The sequence below is a fragment of the Hemiscyllium ocellatum genome, chromosome 7 (genome assembly GCF_020745735.1).
Source record: "Hemiscyllium ocellatum isolate sHemOce1 chromosome 7, sHemOce1.pat.X.cur, whole genome shotgun sequence".
In the NCBI taxonomy this organism is placed as follows: domain Eukaryota; kingdom Metazoa; phylum Chordata; class Chondrichthyes; order Orectolobiformes; family Hemiscylliidae; genus Hemiscyllium; species Hemiscyllium ocellatum.
The window spans coordinates 70,594,595-70,613,992 of NC_083407.1; the positions used below are offsets into that span (position 1 = coordinate 70,594,595).

The 19,398-nt window shown below is 41.7% G+C and overlaps 1 protein-coding gene across 1 annotated transcript in view; it reads right to left on the minus strand.

Annotated features, from left to right (window-relative positions):
* LOC132817615 (titin-like) overlaps positions 1–19,398 on the minus strand; it is a 350,611-nt gene that overhangs the window by 137,532 nt on the left and 193,681 nt on the right. The window contains exons 127-134 of the mRNA XM_060828118.1: positions 17,473–17,544; positions 16,108–16,179; positions 14,606–14,671; positions 14,189–14,254; positions 12,579–12,644; positions 8,346–8,411; positions 5,077–5,145; positions 1,088–1,153 (exon numbers count right to left, since the gene is read on the minus strand). Of these exons, the coding sequence (XP_060684101.1) occupies positions 1,088–1,153; positions 5,077–5,145; positions 8,346–8,411; positions 12,579–12,644; positions 14,189–14,254; positions 14,606–14,671; positions 16,108–16,179; positions 17,473–17,544 (543 nt within the window). The remainder of the gene's footprint in view (positions 1–1,087; positions 1,154–5,076; positions 5,146–8,345; positions 8,412–12,578; positions 12,645–14,188; positions 14,255–14,605; positions 14,672–16,107; positions 16,180–17,472; positions 17,545–19,398) is intronic.

The window sequence follows — 19,398 nt, forward strand, 5'->3', positions numbered from 1 at the left end:
TCCACCAGTTTGAATCATACCTAGCAGAAAGGAGGATGGTTGTCATTGATGGAGGAGAAAGTGAGGACTGCAGATACTGGATATCAGAGCTGAAAATGTGTTGCTGGAAAAGCACAGCAGGTCGGGCAGCATCCAAGGAGCAGGAGAATCGACGTTTCGGGCATGAGCCCTTCTTCAGGAATCATTGATGGAGTTCAGTCACCTGTAAAGATGTTCCTTAGGGATGTGTCCTTAGTTTCACCACTTTAGCTGCTTCATCAATGACCTTCTCTCCAACATAAGGGCAGAAGTTTGATGTTTGCAGATGACTCTACAATGCTTTGCATCAATCACCACTCCTCATAAATGGCACAGTCCATATCCAAATGCAGCAAGACATGGACAATATCCAGGCTTGGGCTGACAAGTGGCTGCAACATTTGCACTAGGGGCCAGTGCCAAACAATGATCATTCTGAACAGGACAGATTCTAATGATCACTTTTTCCTGTTCAATGGCATTACCATCCCACACTATCAATAACCAGGCCACTTACAACAGACCAGAAATTGAACTGAACTGGCCACATAAGTACTGTGTCTACAAGAGCAGTTCAGAAACTAGGAATACTGCAGTGAGTAATTCACCTCCTGATGCCCCAAAGCCTGTCCCTCATCTACAAGGTTGAGAGTGTATTGCTGGAAAAGCACAGCAGGTCAGGCAGCATCCGAGGTGCAGGAAAATCGACATTTCGGATCAGAGCCCTTCATCAGGAATACTTCCCACTTGCCTGGATGGGTGAAGCTTCAGAAAACACTCAAGACATTTGGCAGCATCCAGCACACAGCAAACCACCTGATCCGCTACCCATCTGCCATCTTCAGCAAGTACTCCCTTCACCACTGACACACAGTTGCCACAGTGTATCCATTCTAAAAGGCATACTGCTATAACTCACCAACCGTCCATCAAGAACACTTTCCAAACTGCAACCTCTATGACCGTGAAGGACAAGAGCAGCAGATACATCAAACATCACCACCTGCACGGTCCTGCTATTATTAGTTACTTGCTATTATTTCCATGATCTATAAAAAATTAAATGTACCTTTTTCTGGAACCTCTTTCTTTGGTTTCAATGGTTCAGGAACTGGCTTCTTAGGAACTTCTGGCACTACAGAAACAGCATAATTTTAAGTTTAATGTACAATGATTTTATAATTAAGATATCAAAATAAGAAGTTAAAATCTCACAAACATACTTAACAGAGGAATTCAATCCAGAGTGACTTTGTCAATTTGCATACCGGGGGAGAAATTGGTTAAAACAAAACACTGACAATGATAAAGCCGCACTGCACATGTTTGACCGCGTGAAGTCCTCTCATTCCCATCTGGGGACCTGTTCCAAATTTAGGAGAGCTGACCTTTAGTTACTGAATAAAACAGTCATTTTCACTGAAACAAACCATGCAGCCAAAGCCCGAGGCAAGAGCATCGCAATCTCTGGTTGTGTCCTGTCCCCTCAGCTGGACAGATTTGGAGAGACAGAGTGGGGAAAGGGCAATCCAAAGAGCTGAACATTGACTTCAGTGTCTCTGAGTTTCCTTATGGAATCCAGCCAAAGCTGGCTAAGGAAACACCCTATTCACTTCCACCTACCAAGCAACCACATCCACCAGCATCTGATAAATCAATAGTCCTGCATGTTCACACTCCTGTAAGAGCACATTGTGTATTCACTGAACAGGTCTCCTTTGAAGAACATCATGACTGCAACTGGGCTTGTGCTACAAGACAATTACTACTATGTTAACATGCATACATTCAATACAGATTTAGCAACTTAAAATTGGCCATCTTTGAGGCAATGTGCACTGTCAATAGCAGCAATATTGTAATCATCTGCAATGTGCAACCTCATGACAGACCACAGACGTCACTCCTGTATTACCATGAATCCTGGAGATCATCCTGGTTCAATGCAGAAGGCCAAACCAAAAACAGCACCAAACCTGCCTGAAAGTGAAGTCTCAACACAGTAAAACTACAACACAGGATGGAATGCATGGTAAACAGTGGAGACAGTGCATAGGGTTAAGCAATTCCACAACCAATAGATCAGGTTACAGCTCTGCAGTCTACACATTCAGCCAGCCATGATGGTGGAAAATGAAACAACCAGTGTAAAGGGTGACAATTCACGGACATCCTCGTCCTTAATAACGGCTGAGCCCAATACCTTCATGCAAGAAATAATTTTGAACTATTAATCTAATGAACCAACGCAATAGATAATCTTGAACTATTTGATACAATCTCCAGCATGTCATGTGCCTATCCACCTCAGCCTCTTGTTGAGTTCCCAGAAGCACAGACAGCCGTCTTCAGTCAAGTTGATTAATTCCATGTAATATGCAAAAAAAAAATCTGAAGCTACTGGATAGAGGGCCTTACAATATCCTCATTGGAGTCGTAAAGCCTCGCGATCCAAATCTAGCCATGACCATGTCCACGTTGTTCCATTATAGTGACAACATTGATTTCTACCTGATAGTAGGAATGCAGGAGACAGACATTTGGCCCTTAAAGTCTGCGCCACCATTCAGTATGATGATTGTTGTGGTTGTAGTCCAGCTCAATTTCCCTCACTACATAACCCATGACAGTCTTGTCTATCAAAAATTTTAAAACTTCTGAGGAAGAAAATGTCAGATTCTAACTACCATCTGAAAAGAAAAAAAACCTCTCAGTTTGTGTCCCAAAAGGAAGACACTTTATTCTCAAACTGTGCCCTACAATTATAGACTTCCCCACATGACGCAAGGCTTCCATCTTATGCAGTTCCATCAAAATCTTGTATGTTTCAATGAGAATGTCACATTTTACCAAACCCCAGTGGATTGAGGTCTAAGTCATTTAAACACTTGTCACAAGTGAAATCCTTCATTCAAAGAATGAGTTGAGTAAACCTTCTCCAAACAGCATCAGCAATCATCCCTTTTTTCAAATAATATGACCAAAACCGCTCACAGTACTCCAAATATGGCCTCACAAACGTTCACTTCAACTGCGGTAAAGTTGTCTTACTCTTATATTCCATTCTCCTTGAACTTTGCATTAACTATAGAATTACAAATGAGTATGTGATATCATCGCTGCACTCGATTAAGTGAGACATTAATGAACACGAGTCAAACTGAGATGATGGCAATCAGGGGCAAAGTCGCCACTGGTTGGAGTCATACTTGGCAGAAGGGAAGATGATTCTGGTTTTTGGGGATGGTAGGGATGGCAAAAACACTTAAGAAAATATGAAACAACATTAATTTAAAACATTAATATTTATGGGGAGATGGATGCATAATTTTAATATTCCTAGAGGAGAACTAATCCCAAGAGCCAGTCTCCAGGGGATTGGGATCAAATCTCATCATGGCTGCTGCTGGAATTTAAATTCAGCTGATGAAAATTTTGGAATTGAAAACTCTAATCTCAGTTAGGCCAGCCATGAAATTATCACTGCTTATTGTAAAAACTTATTTGGTTCACTAGAGCTGTTTTAGGAATGAAAATCTGCTGTCCCTACCTGGTTTGGCCCACACGTGACTTCAGACCAACAGCAATGTTGGTAATCCTTAAATGCCCTCTGAACTGTGCTAGTAAGCCACTCAATTCATGGGCAATCGGGGATAGGCAACAAACACTGGTCTTGTCAGCAACACACACATCCCAGGAAAGAACAAAACAATTAAACAGCAACAGTTCTACACTCAATCTACTCTTGATCATCAGTAAGATGATGGAAGGGATCTTTCACAGCGCTATCAAGCAGCATTTACTCAACAATTACCTGCTCAGTGACACTCATGTTGGGTTCTAGGCAGGCTCATCCAATTCCTGGTTTTATTACAGTCATTGTCCAAACATGCATGGAAGAGGCAAGGTGAACTGGGAGTGACTGACCTGGAGAGAAGTTACCAGTTGACCTAGCAAAACTGGAGTCAATAGAAATATGGATGAATGCTCTCCACCAATTGGATTCAGACCTACCACAAAGGAAGATGGTTGTCATTGGTAGGAGGTCAGTCAGTTCAGTCACAGGATATCTCTGTAGACGTTCCTCACGGCGCAGTCCTTGGCTCAACCATCTTCAACTGCTTCATCAACGACCTTCTCTCAACATATGGTCAGAACTTTGATGTTTACAGATGACTGTGCAATGCTTTGCATCAGTCATCATTCTTCATAAATGGCACAGTCCATATTCAAATGCAGCAAGACAGGGACAATATCCAGGCTTGGGCTGACAAGTGGTTGCAACATTTGCACCAGAGGCCAGTGCCAAACAATGATCATTCTGAACGGGATAGGTTCTAACTATCAATATTTCCTGTTCAATGGCATTACCATCCCACACTAACACTTACAAAAGACCAGATATTGAACTGAACTGGCCACATAAGTACTGTGTCTACAAGAGCGGGTCAGAAGCTAGGAATACTGCAGTAGTACCTCGTCTCCTGACTCCCCAAAGCCTGTCCCTCATCTACAAGGCACAAGATAGGATGGTATGACATTCCTCCCAATTGCCTGGCTGACTGTAGCTCCAAAAACACTCAAGAAGCTTGCCAGCATCCAGCACACAACAAACTGCTTGATCCGCTACCCATCCACCATCTTCAGCAAGCACTCCTTTCACCAGACACACAGTGGGCTATCTAAAAGATGTTCTGCTGTAACTCACCAACTTTCCATCAAAAACACTTTCCAAAGGACAAGCACAGCAGATGTATGGGAACATTACCACCCGCACATCTCTGTTCAAGTCACACGTGATCTTGACTCGGAAATAAAATACTGATCCGTCAAGGTCACTGGGTTTAAAACGTTACACTCCCTTTCTAACAGCACTATGGCTGTAATGACCGCCCTCAAGGAATGCATCGGATCAAGAAGATAGCTTTCTATCAGCTTCAGCAGGGCAATTCGGGACTAAAAATCAATACTGTGCCGACCAGTATGCATAGACTTCAACTATTAGCTAAAAGAAGGTACCTGCTATTATTTCCATGATGTATAAAAAATTAAATGTACCTTTTTCTGGAACTTCTTTCTTTGGTTTCAATGGTTCAGGAACCTCTGGTTTCTTGGGAACCTCTGGCACTATGGACACAGTATAATGTTAAGTTTAATATACAATGATTTTATAATTAAGATATCAAAACTAGAAGTGAAAATCACACAAACATACTTAACAGAGGAATTCAATCCAAAGTGACTTTGTCAATTTGCATACTGGGGAGAAACTGGTTAAAACAAAACAGCGACAATGATAAAGCCACATTGTCACCATTTGACCAAGTGAAGTCCTCTCATTCCCATCTGGGGACCTGTGCCAAACTTAGGACAGCTGTCCTTTATGAACTGCATAACACAATCATATTCACTGAAACAAATTATACAGCCAAAGCCCTAGGCAGAAGCATCACAATCTCTGGTTGTGTCCTGTCCCTTCAGAAGGATAGATTTGACAGAGACAGAGGGGTACAGAGTTGGGAGAGGGCAATCCAAAGAGCTGAACATTGACTTCAGTCCGTATGGAATCAAGTCAAAGCTAGTCAAGGAAATATCCTATTCACTCCCACATACCAAGCACCTACTTCCCCCAGCAGCCAATAAATCAATAGTCCTACACTTGCTCACTCTTGCAAGAGCACATTGTGTATTCACTGAACAGGCCTGCTCTGAAGAACATGGTGACTGCAACTGGGCTTGTGCTGCAAGGCATTTACCACTGTGTTAACATGCATACAATTCAATACAGATTTAGCAACTTAAAATTGGCCATCTTTGAGGAAATGTGCACTGTCAATAGCAGCAATATTGTAATCATCTGCAATGTGCAATCTCATGACAGAGCACAGACTTCACTCCTATATTACCATGAATTCAGGGGATTAATCCTGGTTCAAGGAAGAAGGGTAAGCCAGAAACAGCACCAGGTGTGAACACAATAAAATTACAACACAGGATGGCATGGCAAACAGTGGAGACAGTGCACAGAGTTAAGCAATGCCACAACCAATAGATCAGGTCACAGCTCTGCAGTCCTACACATTCCCTTCAAGATCTTGTATGTTTGAATGAGAACACGACATTCTTCCAAACCAAACTGGATTTATGGCCAAGCCATTCAACCATTCTTCACAAGTTAAGTCTTTCATTCAAAGAATGAGTTGAGTAAACCTTCTCCAAACAGCATCAGCAATCATTCCTTTTTTCAAATAAAATGACCAAATCCGCTCACAGTACTCCAAATATGGCCTCAAAAATGTTCACTTCGACTGCGGTAAAGTTGTCTGCTCTTATATTCCATTCTCCTTGAACTTTGCATTAACTACAGAATTACAAATGAGTGTGTGATATCATCGCAGCATTCGATTAAGTGAGACATTAACGAACACGAGTCAAATTGAGACGATGGCAATCAGGAGCAAAGTCTCCACTGGTTGGAGTCATACCTGGTAGAAGGGAAGATGATTGTTGTTGTTGGGGATGGCAGGAATGGCAAAAACACTTAACAAAATATGAAACAACATTAATTTAAAACATTAATATTTATGGGGAAATGGATGCATAATTTTAATATTCCCGCAAGAGAACTAATCCCGAGAGCCCGTTGCCAGGGGATTGGGATCAAATCTCATCATGGCTGCTGCTGGAATTTAAATTCAGCTGATGATAAATCTGGAATGGAAAGCTCTAGTCTCAGTAATGCTAGCTATGAAATTATCACTGCTTGCTGTAAAAACTCATTTAGTTCACTAGAGCTGTTTTAGGAAAGAAAATCTGCTGTCCCTACCTGGTTTGGCCCACACGTGACTTCAGACCAACAGCAATGTTGGTAATCCTTAAATGCCCTCTGAACTGTGCTAGTAAGCCACTCAATTCATGGGCAATTGGGGATAGGCAACAATTACTGGTCTTGTCAGCAACACTCACATCCCAGGAAAGAACAAAACAATTAAACAGCAACAGTTCTACACTCAATCTACTCTTAATCATCCTTCACAGCGCCATCAAGCATCATTTACTCAACAATTACCTGCTCACTAACACTCACGTTGGGTTCTAGGTAGGCTCATCCAATTCCTGATTTCATTACAGTCATTGTCCAAACATGCATGGAAGAGGCAAGGTGAACTGGGAGTGACTGACCTGGAGAGTAAGGTACTAGTTGACCGAGAAAAACTGGAGTCAATAAAAATAAGGATGAATGCTCTCCACCATTTGGGGTCAGACCTACCACAAAGGAAGATGGTTGTTGTTGATAGAGGTCAGTCAGTTCAGTCACAGGATATCTCTGTAGACGTTCCTCACGGCAGTGTCCTTGGCTCAACCATCTTCAGCTGCTTCATCAATGACCTTCTCTCCAACATACGGTCAGAAGTCTGATGTTTGCAGATGACTCTACAATGCTTTGCATCGGTCATTACTTCTCAGAAATGGCACAGTCCATATTCAAATGCAGCAAGACAGGGACAATATCCAGGCTTGGGCTGACAAGTGGCTGCAACATTTGCACTAGGGGCCAGTGCCAAACACTGATCATCCTAAATAGGACAGATTCTAATTATCACTTTTTCCTGTTCAATGGCATTACCATCCCACACTAACAACAACCAGGCCACCTACAACAGACCAGAAATTGAACTGAACTGGCCACATAAGTAATGTGTCTACAAGAGCAGGTCAGAAGCTAGGAATACTGCAGTGAGTAATTCACCTCCTGATTCCCCAAAGCCTGTCCCTCATCTACAAGGCACAAGTCAGGATGGTGATGATAATCCTCCCACTTGCCTGGCTGGCTGTAGCTCCAAAAACACCCAAGAAGCTTGCCAGCATCCAGCACACAACAAACTGCTTGATCCGCTACCCATCCATCATCTTCAGCAAGAACTCCCTTCACCACTGACACACAGTGGGCTATCTAAAAGAGTTTCTGCTGTAACTCACCAACCTTCCATCAAAAACACTTTCCAAAGGACAAGCGCAGCAGATGTATGGGAACATTACCACCCGTACGTCCCTGTTCAAGTCACATGTGATCCTGACTCAGAAATATACTGCTGCTCCTTCCAGGTCGCTGGGTTAAAACCTCACATTCCCTTTCTAACAGCACCATGGCTGTACTGACCCCGCAAAGAATGCATCAGATCAAGAAGATAGCTTGCCATCAGCTTCTCCAGGACAATTAGGGACTGAAAATCAATGCTGGGCCAGCCAGCATGCATTGATTCCAACTATTCGTTAAAAAAAAGTTACCTACTATTATTTTCATGATCTATAAAAATTAAATGTACCTTTTTCTGGAACCTCTTTCTTTGGTTTCAATGGTTCTGGAACTGGCTTCTTAGGAACTTCTGGCACTGCAGAGACAGTATAATTTTAAGTTTAATATACAATGATTTTATAATTAATATATCAAAACAAGAAGTTAAAATCACACAAGTATACTTAACAGAGGAGTTCAATCCAAAGTGACTTTGTCAATTTGCATACTGAGGGAGAAATTGATTAAAACAAAACAACGACAATGATAAAGCCACACTGCACATGTTTGAGCAAGTGAAGTCCTCTCATTCCCAGCTGGGTACCTGTTCCAAAATTAGGAGAGCTGACCTTTAGTTACTGTATAACACTGCCATATTCACTGAATCAAGCCAAACAGCCAAAGCCCTAGAACAGAGCATCGCAATCTTTGGTTGTGTCCTGTCCCCTCAGCAGGACAGGTTCAGCAGGAACAGTGGTACAGAGATGGGAAAGAGCAACCCAGTCTGCCTGAACATTGACTTCAGTGTCTCCTAGTTTTTATGCAATCAAGCCATAGCTGGCAAGGAAATGCCCTATTCTCTCCCACGTACTAAGCAACCATATTCCCCCAGCATCCGATAAATCAATAATCCTGCACTTTCACACTCCTGCAAGAGCACACTGTCTATTCACTGAGCAGGCCTTCTCTGAAGGATATCATTACTGCAACTGGGCTTGTGTTGCAAGGTATTTACCACCATGTTATCATGCATACATTCAATACAAATTTAGCAGCTTAAAACTGGCCGTCTTTGAGGCAAACTGCATTGTCAATAGCAGCAATATTGTAATCATCTGCAATATGCAACTTCATGACAGGGCGCAGACTTCATTCCTGTATTATCATGAAACCAGGGGATTAATCCTGTTTCAATGAAGAAGGGCAAGCCAGAAAAAGAACCAAACCTGCCTAAAATTGAGGTCTGAACACAGTAAAACTACAACACAGAAGGCATGCAGGGCAAACAGCAGAGACAGTGCACAGAGTTATGCAATTCAACAACCAATAGATCTAGTCCGAGCTCTACAATCCTACACATTCAGCCAGGAATGAAGGTGGAAAATGTTTTAAAGCTGCCGGTGTTGGACTGGGTGGAAGGAGCATTGCTCTGAAAGCTACTGCATCCAAATAAACCTGTTGGACAAGAACCTGGTATTGTGTGATTTTTAACAATGGAAAATAAAATAACCAGTGGAAGGGGGACAGGCGATGAAAATCTCCATCCTTAATAACAGCAGAGCCCAACACCTCAGCACAAAAGATCATCTTAAACTATTTGATACAATCTCCAGCAAGAAGTGTCATGTGCCCTATCCACCTCAGCCTCTTGTTGAGTTCCCAGAAGCACAGATGGCTGTCTTCAGTGAAGTTGATTTATTCCATGTAATATGCAAAAAAACAGCTGAAACCATTGGATACAGGGCCTTACAACATTCTGATTGGAGTCATAAAGCCTCGCGATTCAGATCTAGCCATGACCATGTCCACATTGTTCCATTATAGTGACAACATTGATGTCTACCTAATAAGAAGAATGCAGGAGAAGGCCATTCAGCACTTCAGGTCTGCGCCACCATTCAGTACGATGATTGTTGTGGTTGTGATCCCAGCTCAATTCCCTCACTACATTACCCATGACAGTCTTGTCTATCAAAAACTTTAAAACTTCTGAGGAAGAAAATTTCAGACTCTAACTGCCCTCCAAAAGGAAAAAACAACTCTCGGTTTCTGTCTTAAAAGGAAGACTCGTTATTCTCAAAATGCCCTGCAGCTATAGACTTCCCTACATGACGAAAGGCTTCCTGGTGTCCACCTTATGCAGTCCCTTCAAGATCTTGTATGTTTCAAAGAGGACATCACATTCTTCCAAACCCCAGTGGATTGAGGCCTAAGCCATTTAAACACTTGTCACAAGTGAAATCCTTCATTCAAAGAATGAGTTGAGTAAACCTTCTCCAAACAGCATCAGCAATCATGCCTTTTTTCAAATAAAATGACCAAAACTGCACACGGTACTCCAAATATGCCCTCACAAATGTTCACTTCGACTGCAGTAAAGTTATCCTACTCTTACATTCCATTCACCTTGAATTTGCATTTCCTATGGTAGTACAAATGAGTGTGTGAAATCATCGGAGCCATTGATAAAGTGAGACATTAACGAGCACGAGTCAAATTGAGTTGATGAGAATCAGGGGCAATGTCTCTACTGGTTGGAGTCATACTTACAAGAAAGGAAGATGATTGGTGTTTTGGAGATGGCAGTAATGGCAAAAACACTTAGCAAAATATGCAAAAACATTAATATAAAACAATAATATTTATGGGGAGATGGGAGCATAATTTTAATATTCCCGGAGGAGAACTAATTTCGAGAGCCAGTCTCCAGGGGAATGGGTTTAAATCTCATCATGGCTGCTGCTGGAATTTAAATTCAGCTGATGATAAATCTGGAATTGAAAGCTCGAATCTCAGTAATATGAAATTATCACTGATTGTTGTAAAAGCTCATTTCCGGTTTTAGGACAGGAAATCTGCTGACCCCACCTGGTTTGGCCCACACATGACTTTAGACACACAGCAATGTTGGTAATCTTTAACTGCCCTCTGAACAGTCCTAGTAAACCACTCAATTCATGGGCAATTAGGGATAGATAATAAATACTGGTCTGATCAGCAACACACACATCCCAGGAAAGAAAAAAACAATTTACAGCAACAGATCTACATTCAATTCTTGATCATCAGTAAGATGATGGAAGGGATCTTTCACAGCGCTATCAAGCAGCATTTACTCAACAATTACCTGCTCAGTGACACTCACGTTGGGTTCTAGGCAGGCTCATCCAATTCCTGATTTCATTACAGTCATTGTCCAAACATGCATGGAAGAGGCAAGGTGAACTGGGAGTGACTGACCTGGAGAGTAAGGTACTAGTTGACCGAGAAAAACTGGAGTCAATAGGAATAAGGATGAATGCTCTCCAGCATTTGGGGTCAGACCTACCACAAAGGAAGATGGTTGTCGTTGATAGAGGTCAGTCAGTTCAGTCACAGGATATCTCTGTAGACGTTCCTCACGGCAGTGTCCTTGGCTCAACCATCTTCAGCTGCTTCATCAATGACCTTCTCTCCAACATACGGTCAGAAGTCTGATGTTTGCAGATGACTCTACAATGCTTTGCATCGGTCATTACTTCTCAGAAATGGCACAGTCCATATTCAAATGCAGCAAGACAGGGACAATATCCAGGCTTGGGCTGACAAGTGGCTGCAACATTTGCACTAGGGGCCAGTGCCAGACAATGATCATTCTGAACGGGACAGATTCTAATTATCACTTTTTCCTGTTCAATGGCATTACCATCCCACACTATCACTTACAACAGGCCAGAAATTGAACTGAACTGGCCACATAAGTACTGCGTCTACAAGAGCAGGTCAGAAGCTAGGAATACTGCAGTGAATAACTCACCTCCTGACTCCCCAAAGCTTGTCCACCATCTACAAGGCACAAGTCAGGATGGTGATGAAATATGTCCCACTTGTCTGGTTGGCTGAAGCTCCAAAAACACTCAAGAAGCATCTAGCACACAGCAAACTGCTTGATCCGCTACCCATCCACCATCTTCAGCAAGCACTATCTTCACCACTGACACACATTTGCCACAGTGTGTATTATCTAAAAGACACATGCTGTAACTCACCAACCTTCTAACAAAACCTCTTTCCAAACTGCAACCTCTACGATCGTGAAGGACAAGGGCAGCAGATACATCAAACGTCACCATAGGCACATCCCTGTCCAAGTTCACACATGGTCCTGACTTGGAAATATACTACTGCTCCCTCAAGGTCACTGGGTTAAAAACTTCAAACGTTCCTGAAGAAAGGCTTATGCCCGAAACGTCGATGCTCCTGCTCCTCGGATGCTGCCTGGCCTGCTGTGTTTTTCCAGCATCACATTTTTCAGCTCTGATCTCCAGCATTTGCAGTCCTCACTTTCTCCCTAAAAACTTCACACTACTTTTCTAACAGCACCGTGGCTGTACCGAACCCCCAAGGAATGCATCAGATCAGGAAGACAGTGTTCCATTAGCTTCACCAGGCCAATTAGGGATTGAAAATCAATGCTGGGCCAGCCAGTATGCTTTGATTCTAATTATTAGTTAAAATAAGTTACTTACTATTATTTCTATGATGTATTAAACATTATATGTACCTTTTTCTGGAACCTCTTTCTTTGGTTTCAATGGTTCAGGAACTGGCTTCTTAGGAACTTCTGGCACTACAGAAACAGCATAATGTTAAGTTTAATATACAAGGATTTTATAATTAAGATATCAAAACAAGAAGTTAAAATCATACAAACGTACTTAACAGAGGAATTCAATCCTAAGTGACTATGTCAATTTGCATACTGGGGAGAAATTAATAAAAACAAACAGCAACAATGATAAAGGTGCATTCTGATTGTGTGCAGTCCTCTCATTCCATCTGGGAATTTGTGCCAAAGTTAGGAGCTCTGTCACTTAGCTACTGCACGGCACAGTCATATTCACTGAATCAAATCAAAGCCCTAGGCCGATGCATCATCATGTCTGGTGTGTCCTGTCCCCTCAACAGGACAGATTTGACACGGACACATTATTTTGAGGTGGGAAAGAGCAATCCAGGGAGCATGAACATTGACTTCAGTGTCTGTGAGTCCTTACGGAATCAAGCCAAAACTGGCCAAGGAAACAACCTATTCACTCCCACCTACCAAGTACCTGCTATCCGCAGCAGCCAATAAATCAACAGTCCTACACTTTCACACTCCTGCAAAAGCACACTGTGTGTTCACTGAACAGGCTTCACTGAACACTGAACTCTAAAGGAAATTGAGACTGCCAACTGGGCTTGTGTTGCATGGCATTAGCACTATGTTACAATGCATAGATTCAATTCAGATTTTGTAGCTGAAAACAGGGCATCCTTGAGGCAATGTGCACTGTCAATAGCAACAATATTGTAATCATCTGCAATGTGCAACCTCATGACAGAGCACCGACTTCATTCTTCTATTACCAGGAAGCCAGAGAATCAATCCTTGATTAAATGCAGAAGGCAACCCAGAAACAGCATCAAACCTACTTAAAAGTGAGGTCTGAACACAGTAAAACTACAACGTAAGAAGACATGCGTGACAAATGTGGAGACAGTGCACAGAGTTAATCCCACAACCAATAGATCAGGTCACAGCTCTGCACATTCAGCCAGGAATGATGGTATAAAATGAAAGAACCAGTCGAAGGAGGACAGGCCACAGACATCTCCATCCTCAATAATGCCAGAGCCCAACACTTCAGCACAAAAGATCATCCTAAACTACTTAACACAACCTCCAGCGAGAAATGTCATGTGGCCTATCCATCTCAGCCTCTTGAGATCCCAGCAGCACAGATGTCTGCCTTCAGTCAAGTTCATTTATTCCATGTGATAGGAAGCAACACCTGGATATGGGGCATACAAGATCCTGATTGGAGTCGTAAAGTCTTACGGTCCAGACCTAGCTATGACCTGTCCAACATGTACCTGATTATAGGAATGCAGGAGAAGGCCATTTGGCCTTTCAAATCTGTTCCACCATTGAATAAAATGATTGATGATTGTGATCTCAGCTCAATTTCCATGTCTATGTAAACCTCCATAACCCCTGACTGCCTTGTCTCTCAATAAATTTAAAACTTCTGAGGAAGAAAATTTCTGGCTCAAACGAAAGAAAAAAGCTCTTAATCTCTGCTTTAAAAGGAACAATTCTGTATTCTTAATCTAAAAAATTAAATGTACCTTTTTCTGGAACCTCTTTCTTTGGTTTCAAAGGCTCGGGAACTGGCTTCTTAGGAACCTCTGGAACTTTAAGAAACAGCATAGCATTAAGATGGTTATGACAATCTGCTTTATTGTTGAGATGTAAAGGCAACTACCTGACACAAACATACTTGGAAAGAAATTGAACCCAATGATATAACCTATCCAAATATACATATACTCAGGAAGAATCTAGTTAAAATGAAACTGGATAAATCATCAAGCATAAATCACCTAAAATACAAGAAACAATAAAGGCACGTTCACCTGACTACTAAGGTTCACTAGACTAATATACTAAGAGATATATTAAAGCATGGAATATATATAAAAGAAACTATATATGTTTAAACAGTATTATGGCATTTTCCAATATCTAAGAAAGCAAAATAACACCTTTTTCTGGAACCTCTTTCTTTGGTTTCGGCGGTTCAGGAACTGGTTTCTTAGGAACCTCTGGAACTTTTAACAAAAAACAGCATAATGTTAAAATGTTCTGGATGCAATGTTTCTATAATTCATGTATCAAATCTAAGCAACAGATACAACAGAGATGATGGCAGAAACATTCAACACAGGACAACACTATCTATTGTCATTTATACCTTCCAGGGAAGAAATTGATTAAAATAAAACTAGGCAGATTACCTGGCACTGATCTGAACATAAGAAACAATGAAGTCACATCTAGCTGAGTTGATGCTACAGATCTTTCTTCATGAACATTCGGAGAGTTATTCCAAGATTCAGAGTGCTGTCTCATGGACTGGTTAAGCCACAGTCTGACATAGTCATATAGACCAAATCATAACCAACAGCTAATGTCCCCAACTCCTGCAACACTATCAAGGATACGTCTTATCCCACCGGCAGGATAGACACAGTAGTTTTGGGATTGGAATGACACTAGGAGCACACAACATTGACTTCAGATGCCGGAAACCTCCTGTGAATTAACACTCACTGCCATCCCTCAGCTGATGAATTACTATTTCAATTTGGAAGAAACATTTTGAGTGGCAAGGGCACAGAATATAAGAGACAGATTTCAACATCTGACACTGGTCAGCTCAGTATTATCAGTCTTGAAAGATATAGCTGCTGCCCAAAAGGGGCGGGGGAGTGATAGTGGGGGTGGGGGGGGGGGGTGGAAGAGAGAGAGAGATAGAGAGAGAATGTGTGTGTGCCATGCTATGGATAGATGGCAATGGTTCATGAAGGCAGCTCACCATCACCTTCTCAAGGGAATTTAAGGATAGGTAATAAATGATGACCTAGTCAGTGATACACATCTCCCATGAATGAAAACATAATATGCAGAATTAGCCACTGTCTGTAGTGTGTGATGCTACAAACATTGATGTTGAAACATACAGAGCATTAACAAGCATTCAGAAAATAGGTGCAGATGTGCATTTTGATCTTGAGGATGTTGAAAGTAACACTGAGAAGCATAGACGTAGAGAATGATGCATTGAAATTGTAACAGTCACAATTGCAAATTTATGGAAAGTAACATCAAACCAAATGAAACAAATGAATGTAAGTTTATTGTGAAAGTAACTTCTTTAAAGTTATAATTATTGTACTCAAAAGAATGCACAAATTTAGGATGTTGTGATTCCTATTTTTGTAATAAAAAAGAGAACTTAAAATAATTACATGAACGAAAGTAATTCTGAATTGTATGAAATTAAATGGATATTCACATAGGATTCACATCTCAGCTTATTAGTTCATAAACATTTTCTGGCTCTTAGAGTTAAAATATTACTTTTAACTTTTGTATCTTTATTTCTTAATGTTGGACATAGCCCAGCCTCTTAATATTTAAATAGCCACAAGCTGTTTGCTTTTTGCAAGTAATTCCAGCATCTGAAATAATCAAAATAAGCTACCTTTCTCAGGGACGACTGCCTCTTTCTTTGGTTTCAAGGGTTCAGGAACTGGCTTCTTTGGAACTTCTGGCACTTAAAAAAACAGGACAATGTTAAGATGCTTAAGATGCAATGTTCTTGTCACTGGTATATCTAGGCAACATGTTAAAATAGTACAGAAGCTGTATCAAAAGCGACATTATTCTGCTGAACAAATGCTGAGGGTGAAATCAGTTAAAGTAAGACAAGACTAGCATTCATGAAATACTGGAAACAAAAAAAAAACACCCCCCCCAGTTGACATTTCCTTGGCAATACCTGGGGTGTTGTGTCAAAATTGGGAAGGCTCTTCAATTGACGAGTACTATGATAGACTATTCAAGCAACAGCCTCATGAGTTTGTACTCACCAAATGATACTTTACAGTCAAGATACCCGACTGCTGCATCACTATCTCTGGATTGTGTCCTGTACCACAAGCAGGACAGAGTCATGGGAAGTGACTATATTGTAGATCCTGGAAACCCTCTACACGAAACCTTATGGAATTGGATTTAATGCAATTGACTTGAATTCAGCCCACCAGATGGAGAATGATTTGGAAACGCATGTTAGATGTGAAGTGGAGGCCTGAATTGATTAAGCACCCGTAAAGCTCATACATGACCAGCATCCCACCTACCCAGGGATCCAGGACCTTAGGTTTTGATATTCTGCCCATTGAGAGCTGCTGACTAATCTTGAAGTCCATTTCAGGCAATACCACCAGGATGGTAGCCAAGAACCCTAGGCCACAGTGAGTGAGGCAGGGATGGGGTTGGTGGCAAGGTGGCAGGGGAGTGGGGGAGCAGGTGGCTGCTCAGAGACAAGGACATGGTGCTCATTTTCAGCATCAGAAAAAAATCCAAACCTGCCAGTAAATGCCCCACCAACACTCTCAAACAACGGCATAACTATGGAAGGTGCAGGTGACAGGGTTATCAATTTAAACAGTTCGCTGATGCTCAGTTTGAGCTCTGCTCACCAACTAACTTTAGCTTTGTTTGTAACATGAAGAAAAGACATGAACTCTAGAGGTGAAGTGAGAGTAACTGTTTTGAGATCAAGAGTGCATTTGATTAGGTAAGGCACTAAAGCAAAACTGAAGGAGTATGGTAGCGAAAGCAAAATTGAAGTTAATGGGGAGTGGGGGAAAACACTTCACTGTTTGGAATCACCTGTAGCACCAAGGAAGCTAGTTGCATGACTTGGAGTTAGTAGCAATAATACAAGTACTTAAACATTTAAGACACAAACTAAAAAACAAAATATGAATATTTAAGCATTAATGTACTATTTATTCCAATAAGTATTTCCAGCATCTATAAATAACAAAAGGAAAAGTACCTTCCTCAGGAACCACCACCTCCCTTTTCGGTTTCAATGGTTCAGGAACTGGTTTCTTAGGAACTTCTGGCACTTTAAAAATAAGAACAATTTAATGTTAGGATGCCTTAGGTTCAATGTTTTTATGATTATGATATCTAGCAACATTGTGAAATAACACAAGTATATTTGAAAGAGATGGTCTTTCATCATTTGCATAAACTAGGAGAAAAGATTGTTAAACTGAAATAAGAGTGACAACCCAGCACTGACTTGGGCATGGACAGTAAAGAATAGTAAAGACATAGCCTGCCGGGTTGACACGGCAAAGTGTTCCTCAGTAACAACTGGGAATTTGCGCCAAAATTGGAAGATTCACAAAGTACAACAGCAACAGTCTGATATAAACACACACACACACAAACACACACACACACACACACACACACACACACACACACACACACACACAAAGTTAGGTTGTAGAGCCAGACTGACATCATTATCCCTGACTAGGTGCTGTCCCACACAGGACAGATACACCAAAGGTGGAGATGTCATGGTACATAACTTTGACACAGTGAACCTTGGAGCCCACAACATTGACTTCACACTCCCTGAAATCTTATGGCATAAGGTCAAAAAAACGAGAGAAACATCAGCTGATTCTCACCTACTAACCTACCTCAGCCTAAGAATTAGTAATCTTGCATGTTCATCACCATTTGAAAAAGTCATGGAGGACGGAAACTGCAAAGAATACATTTTAGGAGGGGGATATTTTGTGAATATTATCAATGGTGGAATCTTCTGCTTTCATCAGGTGTCTTACTCGTTTGCTCAAGATGATATGGTACCCACTCTGATTCTTTCGCTAGTCACACAATTTCAAGGACAGCATTAGGCCCTTCTCTGAAATCAAGCCCACTGGGGCAGAAACACCACTCAGCAAGAGGTTTCAGCCAAGGAGAGGCTGACAGCTGCCATACTCTGTGAGTCACCAATAAGGTGGTATACAGCAACACTGTGAGAACAAAGGAGTCAAGTAAATGTTGTTTGAGGTGGGGGCTGGGTGTGGTGTCTTGGGTTGGGGTCCATAGGGGAGGGAAACTAAGGGCTGCCTCTAGCAACTGTTGACCTGCCCTATGTCATCTACAAATCACATAGATGAAGGGACCCTTCGATACCTCTGAGTTTGCAATAGTTTACCAGTCAGGCGCATTGCATCTTAGCTGTCTCATCTGGAATTCAGGCATGAATAGGCCTTTAACTGGTTATTAATTAACCACTTATGGGCCTCTACCAGCAGCGGTATGGGAAGGTTACATATCTGCCTTCTGCACAGAACCTGATTTGGGCAGAGGAACAAAAGCAATCAGGTCCTGATGTACCATGACCTCACCTACCTAAGTTGCCTTTCCACCTGAAGGACTGGAGGTTTCCGCCCTGATTATAGTTCAGTAACATCAACACTGACCGATCTGACTGAGAACTAAAGTTGTAGTTGTTGCCAAACTGAATCTGTCAGCACGGTCGGAAACACTACAACATGCCACATATGATAGACTCTGAACAGTATTATCATCAATCACAATCTGCAGCCTCACGGCACACACCAGACCTCATTCTATCATGATCATCAAACCAAGGGATTTATCCTGAGTCAATAAGGAATATAGGAGACCATGCCAACAACGTAACCTAAAAATGAGGGGCCAACACAGTGAAAGTATCACTCAGGGCCATATATTTACTAAGCGGTGGAAGCAGCATGCTATGGACAGACTTGGCAATTTAATAATCAATGGATCTGGTCAACACTCTGCAATCCTGCCACATGAAGCCACAAGTGGTGGTAGCCATTGAAACAATTACCAGGTGAAGGAAGCTCAATGAATATGCTGATCTACACTGATGACACTGCAAGAGAAAGAGGTGAAGCATTCA